General features: G+C 54.7%; 1 protein-coding gene across 21 annotated transcripts in view; it reads right to left on the bottom strand.

Moving 5' to 3' along the window:
* Positions 1 to 5,029: 5,029 nt before the first annotated feature.
* TANGO2 (transport and golgi organization 2 homolog) overlaps positions 5,030 to 21,997 on the bottom strand; it is a 43,328-nt gene continuing 26,360 nt past the window's right edge. For 7 of the 21 annotated variants that reach the window (XM_004063039.5, XM_004063040.4, XM_019018369.3 and 4 more), the window contains exons 4-9: positions 16,820 to 16,939; positions 15,853 to 15,967; positions 13,402 to 13,472; positions 9,289 to 9,442; positions 7,535 to 7,639; positions 5,030 to 6,426 (exon numbers count right to left, since the gene is read on the bottom strand). In XM_004063039.5, the coding sequence (XP_004063087.1) occupies positions 6,306 to 6,426; positions 7,535 to 7,639; positions 9,289 to 9,442; positions 13,402 to 13,472; positions 15,853 to 15,967; positions 16,820 to 16,939 (686 nt within the window). In that variant the 3' untranslated portion in view covers positions 5,030 to 6,305. Of the gene's footprint in view, positions 6,427 to 7,533; positions 7,640 to 9,265; positions 9,477 to 10,610; positions 11,292 to 13,401; positions 13,473 to 15,852; positions 16,045 to 16,819; positions 16,940 to 21,997 lie in introns of those variants that run through there. The other 14 variants (XM_019018379.4, XM_019018373.4, XM_019018381.3 and 11 more) reach the window with 10 other exon arrangements.

The raw sequence follows: 21,997 nt of genomic DNA, 5'->3' as shown, positions 1-21,997 counted from the left end.
AGGTTTCTCCATTTTGGTCAGGCTGGTCGCGAACTCCTGACCTCAGGTTATCTACCCGCCTCAGCCTCCCAAAGTGCTGGGATTACATGCATGTGCCACCATGCCCAGCTAATTTTGTATTTTTCATAGAGACAAGGTTTCTCCATTTTGATCAGGCTGGTCGCGAACTCCTGACCTCAGGTTATCCACCCGCCTCAGCCTCCCAAAGTGCTGGGATTACAGGCGTGAGCCACCGCGCCTGGCCATTGAAATCATTTCTAAATGAAAAAGTTTAAAGAAAGTGGGGAGAGGAACGTTGCAGATGACAAAGCTGTAGGCCTGCACAGGCCTCCCCCACCACTTCAGCACCAGACACCTCACAATGGGCTCCATGCCCTGGAGGGTCTGGTTCCAGGACTCAGCTAGGGGATGCCAGCCTCCCTGTGGCTGGGCCAGTCAGACTCCAGCACATGGCCATTCAACCAAAGCAACCTCTCACACTTGGTTGATTGGTGAGTTGGAGGCTCCAGTGGCCCCTGTCAGACTTGAGACCTCAGACCTGCCCACCACAGCCAGTTTCCCACACAGCCTGGGACTGACTGGGTGACGGAGAAGGATCCTTACCATGGAATCTTATCCAGGTCCAGCCCCAGGGTTGCAAAGATTGATGATTGGAAGCTGGGACTCCAGCCCAAGCTGGGGGAGGATCCTTTCCCCTCTGGGCTCCTGTGTTTCCACCTAAGCCCAGCTCACCCATGAGCCAGGCATCTGCTGGCAGATGAGAACAAGACGTGGTCTCAGGAAGTCTGCAGGCAGACCAGGAGCCCAGGCCTTCAAGGATGAGACCTGAGGCCATGCCGCATTCCTGGCCTGGCCATGTCTGTTCATAGAATTGCCTCCACGTTAGCCAGCCCCATGCCTCCAGACTCTATGTCTACACAGGTCACCTTGGCCATCTCGGGGCCAGAGGGCAGAAGCAACTTATGTTGGGAAGGGGCATCTGAGAAGGAGGTGAGTTCCCCATCTGCCTGGGAGAAAGAGACCCATGCTGGGGACTCAGGGATTAGGTGCATTTGGCGACAAGCACAGAGGACTGGCTGGGCAGTGCCAGGAAGGCCATTGTCCAGGCCCAGCCATTCCTGGTGTCACGTCCAAAGCTCTTCTAGAAGGCACTGGCTTTGGGCCCCTATACCCTCTATTAGCACAAGGGCCTTGCATCAAGGGGTTGGCCCAAATAGATAGGGGCTTGGGAAGCACCAGCACTGTCATTCTTGGCTCAAATGCCTGCCTGGCCTGGGCATCAGAGTACAGTGGTGGGCAAGAGAAGGAAGGTCCCTGCCTTCCTGAAGCTCCCATTCTGATGGAGACAGGCAAGAACCAATCCTAGCACACAGCATGCCAGATGGTACGTGCTCATTGCCATAGAGAAAAAGAGAGTTCCTTCCTTCCTTCTTCCTCCCTCCTTCTTCTTTCCTTCCTCCTTCCTTCCTTCTTTTTTTTTTTTTTTTTTTTTTTTTTTTTTTAGATACAATCTAGCTCTGTTACCCAGGCTGGGGTGCAGTGGTACGATCTCAGCTCACTGCAACCTCCGCATCCCAGGTTCAAGCAATTCTCCTGCCTTAGCCTCCCGAATAGCTGGGATTACAGGCACCCGTCACCATGTCCAGCTAATTTTTATACATTTAGTAGAGATGGGGTTTCACCATGCTGGTCAGGCTGGTCTCGAACTCAAGTGATCTGCCCACCTTGGCCTCTCAAAGTGCTGGAATTACAGGTGTGAGCCAAAGTGCCCAGCCTCCTTTTTAATTTCTTTTTTCTTTCTTTCAAGATGGGGGCTCGCTGTGTCGCCCATGCTGGAGTGCAGTCGTGCAATCATGGCTTACTACAGCCTCAAACTCCTGGGCTCAAGCGACCCTCACACCTCAGCCTCCCAAATAGCTGGGATTACAGGTGTGTGCCACCGTGCTGGGCTAAACTGAAACTTTAAATGAGTTGCCTGCCCGAGACTTCAGTAAAGACCTGCAGGAATTGGGGGAAGAGTGTGGTTTGGATATCTGCAGGGGAATTGTGAGCACAAAGACCCTGGGGCGGGAGCTGTGCAGAGTGTGTAGCTGTGAGCTGAGGGTATGGGGTAGGCCTGGGCAAGTAAGGTGAAGCGGGGAGCAGTGCCAGACATTGTGGGGACACCAGCATGGGAGGACCATGGATCTGTGGGGCAGGCACCCCCAGAGGTGCCACCTTGTACTCATCCTATTCTGTCCTGGCCCATGGTTCTGCCTCTCCACCTGGCTGGGAACTGGGGGGCCATTATGGTATCTTCCCAAGCCGCAGTTTCTTCATCTGTAAAGTGAAGATCACTACTGTGTTAGTCTGTTAGGGCCGCCTTAAAAAAGCACCACTGTCGGCCGGGAGCGGTGGCTCACGCCTGTAATCCCAGCACTTTGGGAGGCCGAGGCGGGCGGATCACAAGGTCAGGAGATCAAGACCATCCTGGCTAACACAGTGAAACCCCGTCTCTACTAAAAATACAAAAACTTAGCTGGACGTGGTGGCAGGTGCCTGTAGTCCCAGCTACTCGGGAGGCTGAGGCAGGAGAATTGCTTGAACCCGGGAGGTGGAGGTTGCAGTGAGCCAAGACTGTGCCACCATACTCCAGCCTGGGTGACAGAGTGAGACTCCGTCTCAAAAAAAAAAAAAAGCACCACAGTCTGGGCTCAGTAGCTCACACCCGTAATCCCAGCACTATGGGAGGCCAAGGTGAGAGGATCATGTGAGCCCAGGAGTTTGGGACCAGTTCAGGCAACATGGTAAAACCCCGTCTCTACAAAAAATACAAAAAATTAGCTGGACGTGGTCGTATGCACCTGTAGTCCTATCTACTCAGGGGACTAGGTGGGAAGATTGCCTGACCCCAGGAGGTGGAGACTGCAGTGAGCTGTGATCTTGCCACTGCACTCCAGTCTGGGCAATGGAGTGAGACCCTGTCTCAAAAAAAAAAAAAAAAAAAAAAGCATCACAAATTGAACCACTTAAAATAACAGACATTTATTGTCACACAGCTCTGGAGGCTGGAAGTCCATGATCAGAGTGACGGCAGGCCTGCTCCCTCTGAAGGCTCTAAGAGAGGCTCTGAAGCAGGCCCCTCTCCCAGCTTCTGGTGATGCCTTGGCTCGTGGAGCAGAATTCCAGTCTTTACACGGTGTTCTTCCTGTGTGCGTATCTGTCCATGTCCAAATCTTTCTTTTTCCTTTTTTTTTTTTTTAAGAGACAGGGTTTTTCTCCATCATCCAGGCTGAAGTGCAGTGGTGCAATCACGGCTCACTGCAGCCTCCACCTCCTGAGCTCAAGTGATCCTCCTACCTCAGCCTCCCAAGTAGCTGGGACTACAGGTGTGTACCACCACGCCCCACTAATTTTTTAATTTTAATTTTTCTTTAGAGATAGGGTCTTGCTATGTTGCCCAGGCTAATCTGCGCTCAAGCAGTCCTCCAGCTTTGGCCTCCCAAAGGGCTGGGATTACAATGTGAGCCGCTGCACCCAGCCCAAATCTTCCTTGTTTTTTTGAGACAGAGTCTCCCTCTGTTGCCCAGGCAGAGTGCAGTAGTGCAATCTTGGCTCACTGCAACCTCTGCCTCCTGGGTTCAAGCGATTCTCCCACCTCAGCCTCGCACTACAGGTGTGAATCACCATGGCCAGCTAATTTTTGTATTTTTTTTTTTTTTTGGTAGACACAGCGTTTCGACATGTTGCCCCAGGCTGGTCTTGAACTCCTGAGCTCAAGCAGTCCTCCTGCCTCGGCCTCCCAAGGTGCTGGGATTATAGGCATGAGCCACTGTATCCAGCCTAAATGTTCCTCTTTTTATAAGGATAGCCATCATATTGGATTAGGGCCCATACTAACGACCTCATTCTACCTTGGTTACCCCTGGAAGAACCCTATCTCCAAATGCAGTCACATTCTGAGGTACTGTGGGTCAGGACACTGATATATCTTTTTGGGGACACAACTCATAACACCAATAGAATCACCATTGAGGGCTGTGCTTCCTTAGGGGGCTCAGGCTGCTGGGGAGCCCTGGGCAGGGTGGGGGCAGAGGGACCCACACAAGAGCAGAGACTGCTCTTCCTGGGCAGGCCGGGTCTCTGGGCAGAGGTGAACATCCGGGGGGCTCTTCATGAGGGCAGGGCACCATCCAGGTTGGGGACTGGCACTGGTCACCGGCACAGGACATGGTAGCCACTGGGGCAGGTGAATGTGTTGGCAGCAAGGGCAGTGCCCCCAGCCGGGAGCCTGTTGTCCTGACTCAGAGGACACATGTGGGACTTGGGGCCTCAGTTTCTTCTCAGGCCTGGGGGTGCAGCCTGGGTCGCAGCTGGGAAACTCTTCTGAGTTCAAAGTGAGCCATGGAAGGCTCTGAGCCCAGCAAAGTGGCCTGGGCAGGAAGGGGAAGAGACGGGGAGGCCCCTGCTCCTCCCTAGGTGGACTCACATCATGTCACAATCAGGCTGGGAAGCCCTGGCGCAGGTCCACACCCACCCTGCACTCTCATGGGTCCGAAAAGGCCAAGTTAGGGGTTGGGTGCAGAGGCTTAGAAAAGTCTAGGTCTCAGCATTGGATATCTGGGACCGCCTTATACTCGGCCAGGCTCAGGGATGAAGCTCCTTAGAGCTGGTCCCAAACCAGGAGCTCCTGGGGCTGAGACAGATGCAGACCTGCTCTCCTGCCCCTCCTACCATCCCCGGCCCCCATCATCCAACAGAAGTCCAGGCCAGCCTGCCTCCCCCTCCAGTGGGGCCTCCATTGCGACCTGATAGACCTGTATGGGTGGCTGGCGCCATAATCAGCATCTACCACATCCTACGCGCATGGGGTCTCTCACAGCGGCCCCTGCCCAAGGACAGATGGACTGACCCACAGGCATCCACAGGTGGTGCTGAAGAAGCCGTGAGGAAAGGGGGAGGTGGGAAGGGCCTCGTCTAGGGTGTCTGGCTGCACAGGAGACATAGCAGCTCCCACTGGCAGCCTGCACATAAGGGAAAGGCCTCGAAATGCGCTCACCAAAGCCTCAGAGTTTTATTATCAGGAGCTCACATTCAGGTACAGATTCCTATGAAGTTTGCCTCACCTGGAGGGAAGAGGGAGAGAGCAGGGCTGGCTGAGATGGGGCTGCCAGAGGCGTGGTCTCCAGCTGGGTAAGCGGGATTCTGAGAGCCCCTGGTGCACACGGAGCCTCCCGGCACACACAGGATTGTCTCAAACACAGAGGACCTCTGGCACACTCAAGGGCACTGAATCTAGCAATGAGTCTGCACTTCTGTTATGAGAGTGGGTTTTTCGGCCAGGCGTGGTGGCTCACGCCTGTAATCCCAGCACTTTGGGAGGCCGAGGCAGGTGGATCACCACGTCAGGAGTTCAAGACCAGCCTGACCAACATGGTGAAACCCCGTCTCTACTAAAAACACAAAAATTAGCTGGGCATGGTGGCACACGCCTGTAATCCCAGCTACTCAGGAGGCTGGGGCAGAAGAATTGCTTGAACTTGGGAAGCAGAGGTTGCAGTGAGCCGAGATCGCGCCACTGCACTCCAGCCTGGGTGACAGAGCAAGACTCCATCTCAAAAAAAAAAAAAAAAAAAAAAAAAAGAGAGAGTGGGTTTTTCTCAGGTCTTCTTGGTGCCCAATTCCAAATGTGGCTGTCTCCTCTGCAGGAGCAGGTCTGCTTGTCAAGAATCCAAGCACGCCTGTGTTCTGTGGCCACAGGAGAGGAGGGGCCGCTTTTAAATACAAGCCTACTCCTGTCGTTGGACCAGAACAAAGACCTACTGGCCAGAAGCACATGAGAGGTGAGAGTCGCCCTTCTGCCTTGTTCGGCATCGTGTGTGTGCACCTGTGTGTGTGTGTCTGTGCAACTGTGCATGTGTGCACATGTGTAGTACACCTATGCATGTACATGTGCCTGTGTCGGTGTCCATGTATATGCCTTGCATGTGTGTGCTTGTGCACATGCAGGAGTGTATGTGTGTGCCGTGTGAGTGCCTGTGTACATGTGCAAGAGTGGGCTCAGGTGTATCCACATGTTCATGGTATACCTCGGCCAGTCCTAGACCTAGTATCAGACTCTGCTGCTCCTCACTGGCATAAAGGCAGACCCTGAACTGGGCATGGGGACACAGATGGGTAACACGCAAACCACAGGGCCCTGATCCGGGGGATGCTGGCCAAGCCATGGGCAGTGCAATGCAGTATGGCCAAGGAAGGTTTCCTGTCCACAGTGCCCCTCAAGGCAGGGCCCCCCAGGAGCCCACTGGCCAGGCCCAGAGGTGGGGTTAGCTCTGCAGTGTGAACTCATAAGTTCTGGTCTCCCAGTGGGAGAGGTCCTTGTCCATCATGCTACGCTCAGTGAAGGTCACATGGCCGTCCGCATCCACCAGGATGATAGTGTTGGTTCTGAAAGAGAGCAGGGGCCCTCGTTCACCTGGTGTCCCTCAGCCCTGCCCTGCCTGTCACAGCCACAGCTAGGGCAAGAACGCAGGCAGGTAGAGTTAGGAACCCCATGCCTGGAGGCTGTGCCAAGTCACAGAGAGCAGCAGCCTCAGTCTTGGGGATGATGAGGGGCCATCAGTGGCGTGTGAGCTCTTGGCTGACTCCACAGGCCCACACTTGCTGAGTCCTGCCACCTTCACTGGGAACCACCCCACCCTGCCCTGCTCTCCCCGTGTAGCATGAGCCACGGCACAGGGCAGCCTGCGGGCTGACCACACACTTCCCCTTTGGAGGCCCAGGTTCCCAGACACAGCCATGCTTGGTTCTTCCAAGAGGTCAAGCTGTTGACCACTTGGGGCCCAGGCCTCCTCTGTCTGGAAGGCTCCCCTCCTGTGCCCTCTCTTCCACTGCCCAGGCCATGCCAGCCCACCTGAAGCAAACATTCAGCACACTCTCCTCTCCTCCAACCCTCTCTGCTGTGGGCTTTGCAGACGGAGGGTGGCACTGGATCCCCCAACAGCCCTGGCACAGGCTGGTTCCCAGGGCAGACACATATGCAGTGTACCCTGTGGGGTGGGACCCAGCGGCTATGCGGCCTGCCAGAGAGTGGACTTGGCACCTGCCTTCCCCTCACACACAGGAAGATGAACCTATGACAGAGGAGGGGCTGAAGGAAATGACACCCTGCACCTGCCAATGGGCCAGCCAGCCCCAGGCGGGAAAGGCTGGCCAGCAGCCGCCACCCAAGGGTACAGCCTGCAGGCCTAGTGCCACGGTGCCAGGGCGTTTGCCTGCAGGGATCCACCAATGTGCAGGCAGCCCTGAAGCCATCCTGGCCCTGTGTGGCTGTGTACTGGCTCCTTAAGCCCAGCCTGTGGGGCCCCGGGAGCCTGTGGTACCTGCTCACCCTGCAGCTGTGTCTGGACAGGGCAGAAGCTCTGGAATCCACTCAGGCGAGGAAGAAGCCTGGCTCTGGCTATGGAACATGGGGGCACTTGGCTTCTTTGACGGCCCTCTAGCGTGGGAGGTGGGACATGGGATAGGAGGTGGCGCACCCACGGTGCTGCAATACCTGGTGCCGTAGCCAGGGCAGCGCACGCACACAGCCGCGTACTTGCTTAGCATGGGCTGCACGTACTCCCCGCCCTGGTCCTCGATGGCTGGGTCTGGCAGCTGCCTGCAGGATGGAGAGAAGTGGTGGCCATTAGTCCCTCTGTGGCCCGCCCGCAGCCGGGTCTAGCCCCAGCCCACCTGGTGGCCTAACTGGCTCTGGGGAGTGGCCAGGGAACTGCAAGGGTTGTTTCTTTTCTTCTTTTCTTTTTCCTCTTCTCTTCTCTTTTCTCTTATTTTCTTTTTTTGAGGAGGAGTTTCACTCTTGTCGCCCAGACTAGAGCGCAATGGTACGATCTTGGCTCACTGCAACTTCCACCTCCCGAGTTCAAGCAATTCTCCTGACAGAAGTCCACTCAAGCCAGCCATTGTAGCTAGCATCGGGGCTCCAGCCGTCAGCTGGGATTACAGGCGTGCACCACCAAGCCCATCTAATTTTGTGTTTTTAGTAGAGACAGAGTTTCACCATGTTGGCCAAGTTGGTCTTGACCTCCTGACCTCAGGTGATCCACCCACCTCGGCTTCCCAAAGTGCTGGGATTACAGGCGTGAGCCACACACCAGGCGTGTTTCCTCCACGTTTCTGCTCAAGGCGGAAAATCTCCATCTACCCTTAACTTATGACTCAATCGTGGAGCTTTGGCCCCAGATGGCACATACAAGCTCCCTGCCTGCCCCAAGAGGTGCCCTGTGGGCATTTGCCTCTGTGACAGAAGTCCACTCAAGCCAGCCATTGTAGCTAGCATCGGGGCTCCAGCCATCAGTGAGGGCAGCCAGGGCCGGTCCTCAGCCTGCCCCAGATGGCACATTGATGGGGGCTGTGTGGACTTACAGCTGGGAGGGGCTGCTGGGCATGCCCAGGTGGGGCTCTTCCAGTGAGGCAGCGATGCTGAGGCTGAAGGACGAGGCCGCCTATCAGAGGCCCAGAGGAGAAGGAGGGTAGGCAGGGGGCAGAAAGGGGCCCCAGGGGGAGGAGTGGGAGATGGTCCATGGGGGCTTCTCTGAAGGGGGCAAGCTGGACAGGGTGGGAGTGGACGCTGGATCACCTGGGCAGGGCAGTGGTCTGAGCTGGGTGTGGAGCGATGGATGGGTGGGGCATCTCGCCCAGTGGCAGAAAGGCTGGCATGGCAAGCACCAGGACCCCCAGCTGGGGCAACGAAGACCCCAGTGCCTGGCCCCTGAGGGGCCTTGAGGCCTACGGGCAAGGAAGTGGGTGGGAGCTCCTACACCCAGGCAGTTCCCGGAACTGCAAGTCCCTGCCCAGCACTCAGCCCAGGGTCGCTGGGGACAGACCGCTTGCGGGAAGCCCATCAACCCTGAGCCTGCTGACCCTAGCCACTCATTTCCATGATGTGTCTCTTCCACCTGGGTTTGCTGAGTGTCTAGAATCTTCTGGAACTTCCCACAAGCTCTCGGCATGCAGAGGGGAGCATCCATCTGCTCTGGGCCCCACGTGGCTGCATCAAGCCTCTGGGCGCACTGAGCCTCCCCTGGGCCTGGGCCTGGGCCCATCTTCTGTCATCAAAAGTCCCTGGTGTTGGAAACCTCAGCTGGCTCAAGGCGACAGGCAGGGAGGACAGGATGTCCATCAGCTTCCCTGCAGCTGGGGACCCAGCCTGGCCACCTCCATGGGCCTCCCGGGGCAGCAGGGCCTGCCTTTCCCTCTGCCCTGGTGGTGGGACACTGGGGCTCACCCCAGCAGGACCCGCCCACTCACGCCTCTTCATTGTTGAGCACATCCAGGAGGCTGGTGATGAGCACATCCTTGGGCAGCGCCTGGCTCCGTTCCACAGTCTCCAGGAAGAGCTGCTTCCCAAAGCACAGCTTCCTCCAGGGCGTCTCCAGCAGCGCGTTGCTCAGCCCGTAGGTGCCTGTGAGGAGCAATCAGCGGGCCATGCAGAGGCCCTGCTGTGCCATGTCAGGGCAAATTGCCACCTGCCACCCACCTAACACGGGGTACGGCTGGGGACCATGAAATCAGGCCAGACTGAGGCCAAGCCGCTCCATGCTCCAGCTCCTTCCCCATGCTCATTCCTGACCTGATGGCATGGCAAGGAGAGGAGAACTCAGCAGTAGGCGGAAGCGGGCACCCACAGGAGACCACAAGGCACAGATGCCCAGGAGCCTGGATGGATGGATGAATAAGAAATGAGCAACCTGAGATCTCACAGGCAAAGGGGGCAGCCAAGAGGGAACCTCTTCACCTCACGCCAGGTTGGGGGGCCACCTGAGAAGTTCGAGAGTGGGAGAATTAGCCACCAGAGGCCAGGAGGCACCCACCACAATCACGTCCCTGTTTGGGGAACCCCCAACAGCGCCACACAGCGGGCACAGGTGTAGGCTGGGCCTCAGCAGAGCATGGCCCACCTCTGTGTACCAGCCAGGTCCCAGGTTAGGAGAGCCGGGGGGCTCAGTGCACAGACTCTTAACTGTGGCTTCTCAGAACAAGCTCCCAGAGTGTTGGCAGAAGGCATGGCCAACAGGAAAAGGGTTTCTCATGTCACAAAAAGTGAAGGGCAGGGACTTGAGGTGGAGAAGCACCTCACCTCAGAGGCTCTTCTCTAGAGGCCAGGGCAGCAGGCGTGGGCTTGATGGGAGCCAAGCACCCCAAATGATGCACCAGGGAGACCAAGACACCACCCTCTCCCTGTCAGACTTCCAGGAGAATATCTTGGCCAAGGCATTTCCCAGGGAGACAGCCTGGCTCTGCTGGGGCCCCGAGAGCCAAGCCGCCAGCCCCAGGTGTCACAGTGCTTTTTCCATCATGAACAACATGGAAGACCATTGAACTGCATAGTCATGGGCAAAGAAGGGAGCTGGACTCTACCTCACACCATACACAAAAGTTAACTCAGGTCGAGAGAGGTGGCTCACTCCTATAATCCCAGCACATCAGGAGGCTGGGGCAGGAGGACCACTGGAGCCCAGGAGTTCAAGACCAGCCTGGGCAAAATAGCAAAATAGTGAGACCTTATCTCTACAAAACATAAAAGTTAGCTGAACATGGTGGCACACATCTGCAGTCCCAGCTACTTGGGAGGGAGGATCTCTTTTTTTTTTTTTTTTTTTTGAGACGGAGTCTTACTCTGTCGCCCAGGCGGGAGTGCAGTGGCGCAATCTCGGCTCACTGCAAGATCCACCTCCCGGGTTCACGCCATTCTCCTGTCTCAGCCTCCCGCGTAGCTGGGACTACAGGCACCTGCCACCACGCCTGGCTAATTTTTTGTATTTTTAGTAGAGACGGGGTTTCACCGGTTTAGCCAGGATGGTCTCGATCTCCTGACCTTGTGATCCACCCGCCTTGGCCTCCCAAAGTGCTGGGATTACAGGCGTGAGCCACCGCGCCCGGCCAATTTTTTGTATTTTTAATAGAGATGGGTCTCACCGTGTTAGCCAGGATTGTCTCGATCTCCTGACCTCGTGATCTGCCCGCCTTGGCCTCTTAAAGTGCTAGGATTACAGGCGTGAGCCACCGTGCCTCGCCGCTGGTGAGTTTTTAGACGACAACACTAAGTGAAAAAAGTCAGTCCCCTAAACTACATATTATAGGATTCCCTTTATACAAAGTGTCCAGAATAGGCAAATCCATAGACAGAAAGCAGATTAAAGGTTGCAGGCGCTGAAGAGACGGGGAATGGGGAGTGGCTGCTGACAGGTATGGCTTTCTTTGGGGATCAAGAAAAGGTCCCGGAATTAGGTAGTGATGACGGTTGCTCAACTCTGTGAATGAAACAAAACCTACTGAATGATACACTTTAAATGGGTGAACTGTGCTGCTAGTCAGTCATATCTCAATAAAACTTTATCAAAAAAAATAAAGGCAATGACCAGGTGGGGCAGGCTCAGGGATGAGGCAGGATGTAGACAGAAATAAGTTCTCCAAAACAACAACTGAGCAGAAAATAAGCATCTCCAGCCACGGAGGTCTCAGCCTCTGAGAACCGAGGGTGTCACGCGGATGGTTACAGCGACTGCCCCAGAGGCCTCTGGGCCAATGTTCACAATGAGGGGGTGGTAGGGAGTCTCTGACTGCTTTTGCACCTTTTAGTTTCCAATTCTCTCCTGGGCAGTCACAGGCTCAGCATGGCCCAACTCCACTGCCACAGACCTACTTCACCACACATTCCAACCCCACGACCCTCAACTGATGCGGAGGTTCTGGGGCAGGTGGAACAGCAAGAGCTGGCTGAGACAGCCAGAACAATCCTTTGCAAGCTCAGGACCTTCTGGGGCCACATCCCTGCCTCGCTGGTAGTCTCTGTGTCTGTGCCACTGCCCAGCTCTTGGGAGCTCAGGTGGGCTGCCTACAGTTGTATCCAAGGTAGGGAGGGGAAGACCAGGGTCACAGAGGGTGGCCGGAAGGATAAGCCCCAGGTGGAGGAGAGGGCACCAGCTGGTATGCGTGGGGGCAATGGGTGGGACACACTGGAAGCCACCCTCCAGGCAGATGCCTCCTCTGGAGATCCCAACTAGCCCAGGGGTTCGGGCCTGGGCACCACCCTAGCAAATGGGGGCTGGGCCTATCTGTGGATGAAACATCACTGGGCAGACGTGGGAAGCTGGAAGCCAGTTCCAGTGTGGGCCAGGCAAGGACCACAGGACTCATCATGAGCCCATCAGCACCACCAGCCCCCTAAGATGCAGGTGGGATGGGGCCACTCAGCTGTCCTGGGGACTGCTTATCATCTCCCTCGGGCCCCTCCAGGGATGCCTGGGGCTTCAGTTCCACCGTGTACACCCAGTGGGAAGGTGTGCACCTGTGACCTGCAACCTCACTTGGTGATTTGTGCCAAATGCAAAAGGAAGTCTGTGTGACGTGGGCATGGAGCTTCAGAGGAGCCAGGGGTGTGAGGGAGCCCCCTCACAGAGGGGTGTGGGTGGCGCCAAGGGCACTGACACACTCCCCAGGCGCCGGAACACCCTGTGTGAGCCAGCAGCTTGAGTAGAGGGACCAGAGCGGGCGTTTAAGGCACAGAGTTCCACGATGCCACCAGCGAGGAGTGTCTGTGGGCAGCGAGTGTGGGAGTGAGCGAGCCAGCAGTCCCCGGAACCTGGGCTATGGTCCCTACAGTTTTGTGCACCCAGGGGAAATGCCATTTCCCAGGAGTGCTGCTTTGTCCTGGCACCAGACCTGGGACAAGATGCAGACCTCCCTCCCAGAACATGGCTGCAGAGGGGGGCAATGTGACACATTCTCTCCAGGTTGGGGCACTGGCAGAGGAAGCTTCCAGGAAATCGCAGCACCCGAGGAGGGGGAAAGGAAGGGCATGTAGGAGGAGGCACAGCCTGGGCAGTGGTGCAGAGCCAGGGCAGGAAGGGCCCAGCCGTGGAGTGTGACCTGGCGCAGAGGGGATCGAGGCCCTGAGGATGGGGACCGGGGATCAGACTGGGGACTGGGTGCAGGAGGTGTGCATCTGTGTGGGGCTGGAGTCGGGTGTGTACGTGTGCGTCAGGGAGCAGACCAGGCAAGAACCCCGGGTGGTGATGGCTCCAGAGGTTCTGAGAAGGAACAGGCACAGGGCACACTGGGACAGCACAGGAAGTGAGGCTGGGGGTGGCCGGCTGGGCTGCAGGACTGCGGTGGGAAGCCCAGAACAGGGGCGCACCTTGCTCAGCAGGAAAAGCCCATGGGGAGGGGGTGAGCAGGGAGCCAGGGCTCTCTGAAGTGTCCAGGTGCAGGGCAAGGTCCCCACAGACCATAAGGCACTTAAATGGCCACAAAGTCATCTCAGAAGAGTAATATGACAAGTGCCTGGTCTCTAAAAAGCACAACGGTGACCTCTGCATAGAAACAGTCCCCCACCCCATCAGGCTGCCAGGGCAGGCTCACCTGGCGTCAAAACGATAGGATCAGGCTCCCCTCGGTTCCCATAGTAGCAAATGACGTCTCCCTTTGCTGTGCTGCAGGCCAAGGGGAGAGAATGTCAGACTACAGCCATAGGGCGTCCTCCCCGACACTGCCCAGTGATCTCACAGCCCTGTTTCTGGAGGCTAGCGATGTGCGCAGTAGCCCACTGCGGCCAGGTCAGGAGCTTGCAGGACCCAGCCCCTCGGGTGCCTGGCAGGCGGGGTCATGGAGGCCCCAGTTCTTGTCCAGCATCACGGGTATGTTCCCAGCTCACCTCGGGGCCCACCAGCCCAGGAGGCACAGCATCTAAAAGGCCCTCCTGCCATGCCGAATGCCCCATGGCATGGACACACAGAGGCTGCCCATGGGGACAACTGCAGGGCTGAGCCCCATCCCCACATCACCAACCTCTCCATCAGGCCCCCCACCACAGCTCATCTATGAGGGTTTCTGGACAGGTGGCCCCAGGGTGATCGAGGCTTCCAAAGAAAGTGCCAAAGACCACATTTTCCTACTCTCAAGTGTTAAGTGTACACTTTAAAATAGTTAAGGGACAGTAGAGCTGGGCATAGTGACTCATGCCTATAGTCCCAGCTAATCTGGAGACTAAGAAGGGAGGACTGCTTGAGGCCAGGAGTTTGAAACCAGACTGGGCAACATAGCAAGACCCCATCTCTACAAAATAAATAAATTATTTTTTAAAAAGAAAATAGTTCAAAATGCTCCCCAGCTGAAAATATTCCAATCCTCAATACCACAGTAAGTCTTCTAGAACTTGGAGTGCCTTTTTTACAAAGTGAACAGGATCTCTTTGTGGCCTGTGAGATGCCCTCCCAGGCCAGATGCTGGGCATGGAGCCCTGGGCCTTCAAGATGGAACAGATGCAGAGAAAGAGCCAGGCGTGGTGCCTTCCTCCCCGAAGTGCTGCCCCCAGGTGGGACCCACCTTCCCCACCCCTGGTAGGCTTCAAGGGCCCCCCTGTCTACGTTCACATTCCACTCCCGTTCTTCCTCACCATGGTCTTTGGCAACTTTCCTAAGATACTTGGTTCATAATTTCAGAGACTGTTTGCAGGCAAAAATCTCCTCTGGGCTTTCTGTGTAAGGACCTACAGAACTGGACACCCATGCTGCCAGCACTATACCACAGGCCAGGCGGAGGGCAGGCCTCACCCAGGGATAGCTGTGGCCATGACAAGCCTCTCTCCCTTCCAGGCCTTGGCTTCCTCATCTGCACCTACCAGCAGGGCTGCTCACTGACCTCCGATGCCCCCGCCCTCCAGCCTCGGCCCTGGCACCAGCTTTTGCCTGACCTGTGGTATGCTCTCCTGGCCACTGCCTGTATCCTCAGGCTAGGTCCAGGAGGCTGACCCTCACTCTGCAGCCTTTGGAGCCGGGAGAGTTGCACAGGCTCTGAGGAGCCCAAACCCCCACCCCCCAACCACAGGAGCCCGTGCATCTGCTCAGGGCATGGCACCCCTGGCACCCCACCTCCACACAGCTGCTGAGTGCCGAGTCCTGCTGGTGCCACGGCCGCAGATGAACTCTCCTGAGACTAATCAGACCCACATGGAACTACTGACCGGGGAAAGTGGTTCCTGAGCATGGGGGCATGCAGAGAGCACAGGGGCTCTGCCACCTGGAGTCACGAAGGCATGGGCAGGAAGAACGGCTCCGGACAGCAAGTGCCCCGCACCAGCCCTTGGCCTTCCACCTAGGGGACACCGCAACTCCCTCAGCCTCCATAGCACGTGTGCAGACCCATGTGGGGCAGGGCTGGGCATGCCACACACAAGGGATGCTCAACGAACAGCAGGCCTGGAGCTCGGGAGCCAGGAGAGAGGCCCATGGACCTGCCCTTGTGGAAGGAGGCAGCTTCAGGGCCCGCCACAATGTGCCGACCACTTCCCGTTTGCCTGTCCTGGCAGGAGGCCCCGGACTAACAGCATTGGCCAAGTTCTGGGGCTTTGGAGGGGGAGGAGGGCAGGAGGGAGGAATGCTCACTTCACGGAAGGGCAAAACACCAAAACCTCCACAGTTCCTGCGGCCTCATCTCCAACAGGAGCTTCCCTGGGAGCACAGCATCCCAGTCACTCCAAGCCAGGGCTGCGGAGGGCTGCTCTGCACAGCCTGCCCGTGGGAGGGAGGACACCCGGCCAGAGCCACTCTATGTGACTGTTCTTCACAGCCTCAGCTTTCTCCAGGGAGCCAGCAGCCCTCATGCCATCACAGGAAGCCTTGGGCTTCACCCCCAAATGCCCGAGTTGGTACATCTGTGACAGGCTCAGTCCTCAGAATGTTTGCCAAGTCACGAGGAGCAACGTCCCTGGAGAGGCTGCCACGGCCCCCAGTGGAATCCCACTTCCTGATGAGCCTGAGGCCTGCCCCCGAGGCAGTGCTGGGCAGAGCCGCCATCCCCCTCTGGCAGACCCACCTCAGGTCGGCTGCTATGAGGTTGAAGCCATTGTACAGATGGCCCTCCATAGAGACCTTCTTCAGGTAGGACAAGCTGTCCACGTCAGTGGTCAGAAAGTGGGTGACAAGTTCACCTGTAGGCAGGGGACAGATGCTGTGTCCACAGCTGGAGGCATGTGCTCTTCTCCCAGGAACACTGATATGGGGCCCCCTGGGGAGGATGCAGGAAGATGAGGGGTCCCACTGGAGCCCTGGCCTGTCATGACTGCCCCAAGAGTCAGCCACACCTCATTAGCCTGGCTGCCACTCAGGTCGGTACTGAAAACTGCTCATTTTATTTAAAAAAAAATTTCCCCACTATGTCTTCCTATGGAAATCCAGCATGAAGTAAACAACACCTTTCAGTGGGGACAATGTGTGTCCACAGAGCTATCGTCTCGGGGAAGGCATCTACTCTACAAACATTCCAGGCAGGGGACAGTGACACAGCAGTCAGGAGTGCCATGCATGAGGACAAGGGGAGAGTGCACCCTGAGAGGAGTAAACAGTGCTGCGTGGGTCAGGTGGGAGTGGGCTCCTGGCTGCGATGCCAGAGGGCCAGGGTGTGGGAAATGGGATGCTCCCCTCCTCACTCTTCCTGTCTCTGCCGCATACCCCTGCAGCACACCTCAGTGGCGGCAGTGATATGCCCACGGAAGCCACCCACCTGCCACGGGGCCCAGCTTCCCCCTTCTTGTCCCCACCCTTACCTGGGCCCTGCCCTGCCACGCTTTGTCACTGCCCACTCTGTAACCTGGCCCTGCCCCACGGTACCTCAGCCCTGCCCCATCCCACTCCCAAGCACAAGCACCTTGGCACTTCCTACCTTGGCCCGCCCCACTCCACCATACATTGGCCAGTCCTGTAGTCCCTTGGCCCCACCTTGTCTCACCTAGGCCCGCCCCACCCCACCCTGTCTCACCTTGGCCCCACCCCACTCGCCTTACCTCGCCCTCGGGCCTGCCAGTCCAGCTGCGGCTGCAGGTAGTTGGTGAGTGCTGCCAGCTTGCCACGTGTGCTGATGCCCAGCCATGTGCCTCCTTCCTTGCCTTCCTCCATGTCCAGCCCTGTGGCAGATGACAGTGTTACCACCATTGATGCCACCCATTCCACCCATTCCCCCACCTGGTTCCCAGCCCTGGGAGACGCATACTCGGCTCAGCTCCTGCCTCAAGCTCCTCGAGGACGTTCGACATGCTGCTTGGCCCAGCAGCCCCAGCTGTGGAATCGTGGCTGGAACTCTTCAAGGCCAGGCAGCCCCTGGGGTTCATGGGTCGTGCAAGTGAGATCCCTGTCCTGCAGGACAACTATGACACCAACCACACCTATCCCAACAGATGCCCTGCAGAACACATCCTCCCACTTGGGCCAGCGTCAAGGCTGAGGGGCAGCACTAGGCTCCAATCGCATGAATGGGGTGCAGGGATGCTGGCTGTCCTCACCCAGCAGGATGCACCAGGCCCAAAGGGCAGGCCCTTCACTAGGAGCCCAGCACACAACCAGGACCTTCACCCCTGCCAAATCTGCAGGGCATGGGCCACTGCTAGTGCCACAAGGTTGGAGGGCCCTGAAAGCCACAGGAGGGCTCCTTCTTAGACCAGGGGGTCATTTTACCCAAAGATTGGGGCAAAAAAGGCTGTCATTAAGATGTTATTTTTATTATTTTATTTCATTTTTTATTTTTTTGAGACAGAGTCTCACTCTGTCACCCAGGCTGGAGTTCAGTGGCAATCACACAGTTCACTGCAACCTCCACCTCCCAGGCTCAAGCGATCCTCCCACCTCAGCCCAAGTAGCTGGGACCACAGGCAGGTACCATCACACTCGGCTAATTTTTGCATTTTTTTATACAGACAAAGTTTTGCTGTGTTGCCCAGGCTTGTCTCGAACTCCTGGGCTCAAGCGATCCTCCCGACTCAGCCTCCCAAAGTGCTAGGATTACAGGAGTGAGCCACTGCACTGGCTAGGATGTTATTTTATTTATTATTGTTATTATTACTTTTTGAGACAGAGTTTTGCTCTTGTTGCCCAGGCTGGAGTGCAATGGTGTGCTCTCGGCTCATTACAACCTCTGCCTCCTGGGTTCAAGCGATTCTCCTGCCTCAGCCTCCTGAGTAGCTGGAATTACAGGCATGTGCCATCACGCCTGGCTAATTTTGTATTTTTAGTAGAAACGGAGTTTCTCCATGTTGGCCAGGCTGGTCTCGAATTCCCAACCTCAGGTGATCCGTCCGCCTTGGCGTCCCAAAGTGCTGGGATTACAGGTGTGAGCCACTGTGCCTGGCCCTAAGATATTATTTTTATAACAATAATTAATTATAACAGAAAAAGAAAAGATGTAAAGATCAAAAATAAAGAAATAAAACTGTATTTGTGGCCCCGTGCAGTGACTCACACCTGTAATCCCAGCCCTTCGGGAGGCCGAGGCGGGCAGATCACCTGAGGTTGGGAGTTCAAGACCAGCCTGACCAACATGGAGAAACACCATTTCTATTAAAGATACAAAATTAGCCAGGCATGGTGGTGCATGCCTGTAATCCCAACTACTTAGGAGGCTGAGGCAGCCTATAATCCCAGCTACTCCGGGGGCTGAGGCAGGGGAATTGCTTGAACCCGGGAGGTGGAGGTTGCAGTGAGCCGAGATCACATCATTGCACTCTCAGCGAAACTCTGTCTCAAAAAAAAAAAAAAAACCAACGAAACTGTATTTGCAACCAGCAGGATCATATATGAAGAAAACCCAAAAGGAATACCAAAACCAATGTATTAGAACTAATAAGTAAATGCTAGCAAGAACTGGAAAGTGAACATTTAAATATACCATTTATAACAGCATTTTTAAAATCCTTAGTGTGATTAAAAAAAAAAAAAAAAAAGCCGGGTGTGGTGGCTCACGCCTGTAATCCCAGCACTTTGGGAGGCCGAGGCGGGCGGATCACGAGGTCAGGAGTTCGAGACCAGCCTGGCCAATATGATGAAACCCCATCTCTACTAAAAATACAAAAATTAGCTGGGCATGGTGGCAGACACCTGTAGTTTCAGCTACTCGGGAGGCTGAGGCAGGAGAATTGCTGGAACCCGGGAGGTGGAGGTTGCAATGAGCAGAGATGCCGCCATTGCACTCTAGCCTGGGCAACAGACCAAGACTCCGTCTCAAAAAAAAAAAAAAAAAAAAAAAAAACCAGGAAAATATTTAATGAAAAATGAGTGACAAAGACTGAAAACTCCAGGGCACTGTTGAGGGTCTCAAGCTGAGCTGACCTGATTTAAGGAGAGACATGCATATTCAATGAAAGATTCAATAGTGGTTTTTTTTTTTTTTGAGTCTTGCTCTGTCGCCTAGGCTGGAGTGCAGTGGTGTGATCTCAGTTCACTGCAAGCTCCGCCTCCCGGGTTCAGGCCATTCTCCTGCCTCAGCCTCCCAAGTAGCTGGGACTACAGGTGCCCACCACCACACCTAGCTAATTTTTTCATATTTTTTTAGTAGAGACAGGGTTTCACCGTGTTAGCCAAGATGGTCTCGGTCTCCTAACCTCGTGATCGGCCCGCCTCAGCCTTCCAAAGTGCTGGAATTACAGGCGTGAGCCACCGTGCCCAGCCTCAACAGTGTTTCTTGTTGTTATTATTTGTTTCACTGGGTACTTCTTAGACAACTCAGTATTGTTAAGGTGACACTTCTCCCCACATGACCCATAGATTCAAAACCTGCCCAGTCAAAATCCCAGGGGGCTTTTTGTTTTATAGCAATTAACAGACTGACTGAAGTATCTATGCATATGCAAAGGAACTGGGATGGCCAAAATAGTCCCGAAAAAGAAGGCAGACCCACATTGTCTGATTTCTCTTTTTTTTTTTTTTTTTTTGAGACAGAGTTTCGCTCTTGTTACCCAGGCTGGAGTGCAATGGCGTGATCTCGGCTCACCGCAACCTCCGCCTCCCGGGTTCAAGTGATTCTCCTGCCTCAGCCTCCCGAGTAGCTGGGATTACAGGCATGGACCACCACACCCAGCTAATTTTGTATTTTTAGTAGAGACGGGGTTTCTCCATGTTGGTCAGGCTGGTCTTGAATTCCCAACCTCAGGTGATCTGCCCACCTCGGCCTCCCAAAGTGCTGGGATTATAGGTGTGAGCCACAGTGCTCAGCCTGATTTCAAGACTTACTAAAAAGCAGCAGCACTCATAGACTGCATGGTGTTGGCATCAAGACAGATACATAGATCAATGGGATACAACAGAGTCAGGAATAGACCCACACATATATGTTCAACTGATGTACAACCAAGTTGCCATAGTAATGAACTAGGCAAAAGATAATCCATTTAATAAATGATGCTGGAACAACTAGAGAGATTTGGGGGTCGGAGGCAGTAAATCTCAACCCCTACCTCACACCATGTACAAAACCTTGAGATAAATCATAGACCAAACATAAAAACAAAAATTAGGCTTCTAGAAGCAAATGGAGGAAAATATTGTTATATATTTTCCTATGGGTAGGCAAAGACTTTTTGGATAAGGCACAAAAAGAACAACTCATAAAAGATAAGATAAACTGTCCTTTGTTAAAATGAAATATTCTGGCTGGGCACAGTGGCTCACACCTGTAATCCTACCACTTTGGGAGGCCAAGGTGGGCAGATCATGAGGTCAAGAGATTGAGCCCATCCTGGCCAACATGGTGAAACCCCGTCTCTACTAAAAATACAAAAATTAGCTGGGCATGGTGGTGTATGCTTGTAGTCCCAGCTACTCAGGAGGCTGAGGCAGAAGAATCACTTGAACCTGGGAGGCGGAGGTTGCAGTGAGCTGAGATCGCACCACTGTACTCCAGCCTGGCAACAGAGTAAGACTCCACCCCACAAAAAAAAAAAAAAAAAAAAAATTCTGCTCACCATAAGCTATCATTAAGGAAATGAGTAGGCACAAAGGACTCATATCCAGAATGGATAAATAACTCTTACAAATCAATAATTAAAACAAGAACAAAACTTCCAAATTGCCCAAGCAACAAGGACCAGATTTACCCTCCTGCATAAAACAACCAAAAAATAAATAAATAAATAAAACTCAAGAAACAATGGTGTATTTATTAGTCCATTCTCATGCTGCTACAAGGACATACCTGAGACTGGGTAATTTATAAAGGAAAGATATGTGACTCATAGTTCAGCATGGCTGGGGAGGCCTCAGGAAACTTACAATCATGGCAGAAGGGGAAGCAAACATGTCCTTCTTCACATGGTGGCAGGAAGGAGAAGTTCCAAGCAAAGCAGGAAAAGTCCCTTATAAAACCATCAGATCTTGGCTGGGAGCGGCAGCTCATGCCTGTAATGTCAGCACTTCGGAAGGCCGAGGCAGGCGGATCACCTGAGGTCAGGAGTTCGAGACCAGCCTGGCCAACATGGTGAAACCCCATCTCTACTAAAAATACAAAAATTAGCTGGGCATGGTGGCAAGCGGCTGTAATTCCAGCTACTCAGGAGGCTGAGGCAGGAGAATTGCTTGAACCTGGGAGGTGGAGGTTGCAGTGAGCCGAGATCGCACCATTGCACTCCAGCCTGGGTAACAAGAGTGAAACTCAGTCTCAAAAAAAAAAACAAAAAAACACTATCAGATCTCATGAGAACTCACTATCATGAGAATAGTGGCATGGGGGTAACTGCCCCATGATTCAATTACCTCCCACTGGGTCTCTCCCAGGACATGTGGGGATTTGGGGAACTACAATTCAAGATGAGATTTGGGTGGAGACACAGCCAAACCATATCAAATGGGTTTTACAAAAAAGGATATGACAGACAAGAAACAAAGTGAGCCCATGATTAGAGAGGCTCCAGGACCCAGCCCAGGGAGTGGGGGGACCAGGCCGAATTCAGCAGACTCCCTGAGCTGAGAAGAGGGGCTTAGTGTTTGGGGAAACTAAGACAACCAGAGTTCATGGCTGCCATAGTTTGGATGTTTGTACCCCAGACCTCCTGTTAAAATCTGATCCCCGGGCTGGGTGAGGTGGCTCACGCCTCTAATCTCAGCATTTTGGGAGGCTGAGGCGGGTGGATTGCCTGAGGTCAAGAGTTCGAGACCAGCCTGACCAACATGGTGAAACCTCGTCTCTACTAAAAACACAA

This window comes from Gorilla gorilla, chromosome 23, assembly GCF_029281585.2.
Source record: "Gorilla gorilla gorilla isolate KB3781 chromosome 23, NHGRI_mGorGor1-v2.1_pri, whole genome shotgun sequence".
Lineage (NCBI taxonomy): Eukaryota > Metazoa > Chordata > Mammalia > Primates > Hominidae > Gorilla > Gorilla gorilla.
This window is presented reverse-complemented; position numbering and strand designations above follow the sequence as displayed.